This window comes from Orycteropus afer, unplaced genomic scaffold (genome assembly GCF_000298275.1).
Source record: "Orycteropus afer afer isolate SDZICR_OR568_19922 unplaced genomic scaffold, OryAfe1.0 scaffold00177, whole genome shotgun sequence".
Lineage (NCBI taxonomy): Eukaryota > Metazoa > Chordata > Mammalia > Tubulidentata > Orycteropodidae > Orycteropus > Orycteropus afer.
In genome coordinates this window covers 4,641,469-4,644,901 of record NW_006921764.1, presented here as the reverse complement: position 1 = coordinate 4,644,901, position 3,433 = coordinate 4,641,469, and the positions used below count along the sequence as shown (strand labels likewise).

The window sequence follows — 3,433 nt, the reverse complement described above, 5'->3', positions numbered from 1 at the left end:
ATGCATATTTGTGGATATAGTCCCATTCTCCTTCCCACACCTGTTCAGCTTGCATGTCTATTTATGTATCCACTCATAGATTATTCATTATTGTGTTACTGTTATTGCAGGATTGTGTATGAATTACTATTTACCTCTTTTGCCTTTAACTCCTGCACTCTTCTCAGCATCTACCTTTCCTTGATCATTTTGTGCTTGCCTCCTCCTCATTGCATATTGCCTTCCCATTTAACCAAATCAATATGTGTCTACCCTGTAGTTACTGGTTTACCCTTCCTTCCTCTCCCACCCCAGGCAGCCATCAGCAAATGTTTTTATGTGAAAATCTTTTCTTGACTTTTTATAATAGTGGTGTCATACAATATTTGTCCTTTTGTGATTGATTAATTTCACTCATCATGAAGTCCTCTAGGTTCATCCATGTTATGAGATGTTTCACAAATTCTTCGTTATTCTTTATTGTTGTCTTGTATTCCATTGTGTGTATGTAACAAAGTATGTTTATCCATTCATCCATTGATGGGCATTTAGGGTGTTTTCATTTTTTGCTACTGTGAATAGTGCTGTGGGAACATGCTCTTCCTTTTATAGCTCTTATTTCTCTAGGATATATATTTAGTAGTGGGATTGCTGGATCATATCATATTGCTATGTTCAGCTTTTTAAGGAAGGGGTCTGTTCTTTTTCTATCTCCTTTATTTTCTTCTCTTTCCCCATTTAACTTCCAAATGTTGCAATTTCTTTTCTTTTTCCTTGGGTAATCTCATCCATTTCCTATAGTTTTAAATATCATCTATATGTCAAGACTTCCAAAAATATATCTCCATCTCAGACCACTATTCTGAACTTCAAATGCCTACTTAACATCTTCACTTGGATGTCTCACAGGCATCTCACTTTTAAAACATTCAAAATAGAGCTCATGATCACCCTTCCTGTTTCCCCCTTCTCAGCTGTAACCTGTTAATCTTTTGGCCCTTCCCATTTTAGTAAATGACATAACCTATGGAGCCAAAAGTCTGCATTACTGATTTTTACAATATTCCTCAACTCATCCAATCCATTAGCTTGTCATACTGAGTCCTTCTACACATATTTCTAACTTATCCAGTTCTCTCCATTTTCACACTATCTTCCAGTCTATACAACATCATTTCTTACCTTCAATAGCCTCCTAATTTCTTCTTTTGCCCTCCTCCCATCTGTTATTTGAAGAGCAACTAGACTGATACTCTTAAAATAGAATGCAGATATGTCACTCTCTACAAAATATCAGTGATTTTTCAATACATTTTAAAAATAAAAGTCCCAATCCCTTACATGCCTATAGGACTCAGCACAAGCTGAGTCTCCTTCCTGATCTGATGGTGAACTCCATTTTGCCCTCATCTCTAGGCATCCTCTTCACTACAGCTACTTTAGCTTTCTTTCACTTCCCTTCAAGGAAATGCTCACACATTCTTCATTCTGTCTGGAATGCTCTTCTCTTAATCTTCACCTGTCTAAATCCTTCTCAGCTCTCAGGTCCCAGCTTAAATGTCATGTAAGTGTCTACTTTTAATGTAATTTTCAGAAACACTTATTAAAAAACAGTTAATTAGACTTCACTGTTTTACAGGATTCATCGATCACTACACAACTTTCTAAGTTGCTTATTTTGATTATTTCTCTCAGTCTTTCATGAAAGATTTTCAGAAAGGGTGGTGGGTGGTATATTTTCTAAGTCTTCTTATGTCCTCATATATAAATGATAGTTTAGTTGGGGTTCTAATTTTCAGGTTACAATATTTTCCCTCATGAAGTAGATACTGTGTCATGGGTGCCTACCCATGAGCCATTTCCCTTTATTTCTTAAGAGAACTCTGGGTGACACAGGCGCCCTGGGCTATTTGCACGGGAAAAGGGAGCAGTCCCGGGCTGTACAGATATTGCTGGGACCCACTGCTTCTGCGGTGGCACCCACCTGCTTCTGTCCGGTGCCCGGCATGGGATTGCTGGAGCTTTGTGAAGAAGTGTTCGGCACCGCCGACCTTTACCGGGTGCTGGGTGTGAGGAGCGAGGCCTCGGATGGCGAGGTCCGAAGCGGCTACCATAGGGTGTCCCCACAGGTGCACCCAGACCGGGTGGGAGAAGGCGACAAGGAGGACGCCACTCCCCGCTTCCAGGTGCGCAAGCCTGGGCCGCCCGCCCGGATGCAGTGCGCTGAGCCCGCCTGGCATTATTTTTTAATCTATTTCTCGTGGCCCGGTTTCGGTAGGACTGCAGGGGTGACTTTTGGGTGCTTTTTCCCGCAGATCCTCAGGAAAGTCTATTCGGTTCTAAGTGATAAAGAGCAGAGAGCAGTATACGATGAGCAGGGAACCGTGGACGAGGACTCTGCTGTGCGCAACGAAGATCGGGACTGGGAGGCATATTGGAGGTTACTCTTTAAAAAGATATCTCTAGAGGACATTCAGGTTTTTGAAAAGACATACAAAGGTTCTGAAGAAGAGTTAGCTGATATTAAATAGGCCTACCTGGACTTCAAGGGCGACATGGATCAGATCATGGAGTCTGTGCTGTGTGTGAAGTACACAGAGGAACCAAGAATAAGGAACATCATTCAGCAAGCCACTGACGCGGGAGAAGTCCCATCCTATAAAGCCTTTGTCAAAGAATCAAAGCAAAAGATGAATGCAAGGAAAAGGAGGGCTCAAGAGGAGGCCAAAGAAGCAGAAATGACCAGGAAGGAGTTGGGGCTTGATGAAGGGGTGGGTGGCTTGAAAGCAGCCATCCAGAGCAGACAAAAGGATCAGCAAAAAGAAATGGACAATTTTCTGGCTCAGATGGAAGCAAAGTATTGCAAACCTTCCAAAGGAGGAGGGAAAAAAAAAACATCTCTCAAGAAAGAAAAGAAATAATAGAATTTTTCTCTTCAGAGGTCCTTAGGATCTAATTGGTACCTTCATAAAGATGCGGTCAAGATTTGAAGACACCAGTCAACCCAAGAGAACTTGTCTTTCTAGTCTAAGTTGTCAGATCAGCTGTGTAAAACAAGCAGAATCTTTCAACCTGGTCTTAGTATTTCCTGGAACTCGTTGGACATTCTCTGAGGTCCTCACATAAAGGAATTTGGTGGTAGTGGTGGATGGGGGGGCGGTATTTGCTTCAGTGGATCTTCTGTAAATGGACCTCTGTCTAGAATGTGCTTCTGTCCATACAGCCTTTAGAACTGTCAGTTTTGTCACACAAGAGTGAGTTACAGAATATTCCGTGATGTACATGTCTGTTAGAACAGGAACTCTGCATAGCAGTTACAGAATATTCCGTGATGTACATGTCTGTTAGAACAGGAACTCTGCCTAGCTTTCAAACACTTGAGCAGCTGCCTTCCGGACTACCTGCTGGTTTGCTTCCAGTCAGGGTGATCTTGAACAGACTTGCTCTCCTCGTT

General features: G+C 42.0%; 1 protein-coding gene across 1 annotated transcript; it reads left to right on the top strand.

The window, feature by feature from the left end:
- Positions 1-1,985: 1,985 nt before the first annotated feature.
- Positions 1,986-2,900, top strand: LOC103202332 (dnaJ homolog subfamily C member 9-like). The gene is given in 2 exon segments (XM_007947199.1): positions 1,986-2,165; positions 2,295-2,900. Coding segments are annotated over 2 exon segments (786 nt in total).
- The last annotated feature ends 533 nt before the right edge of the window (positions 2,901-3,433 follow it).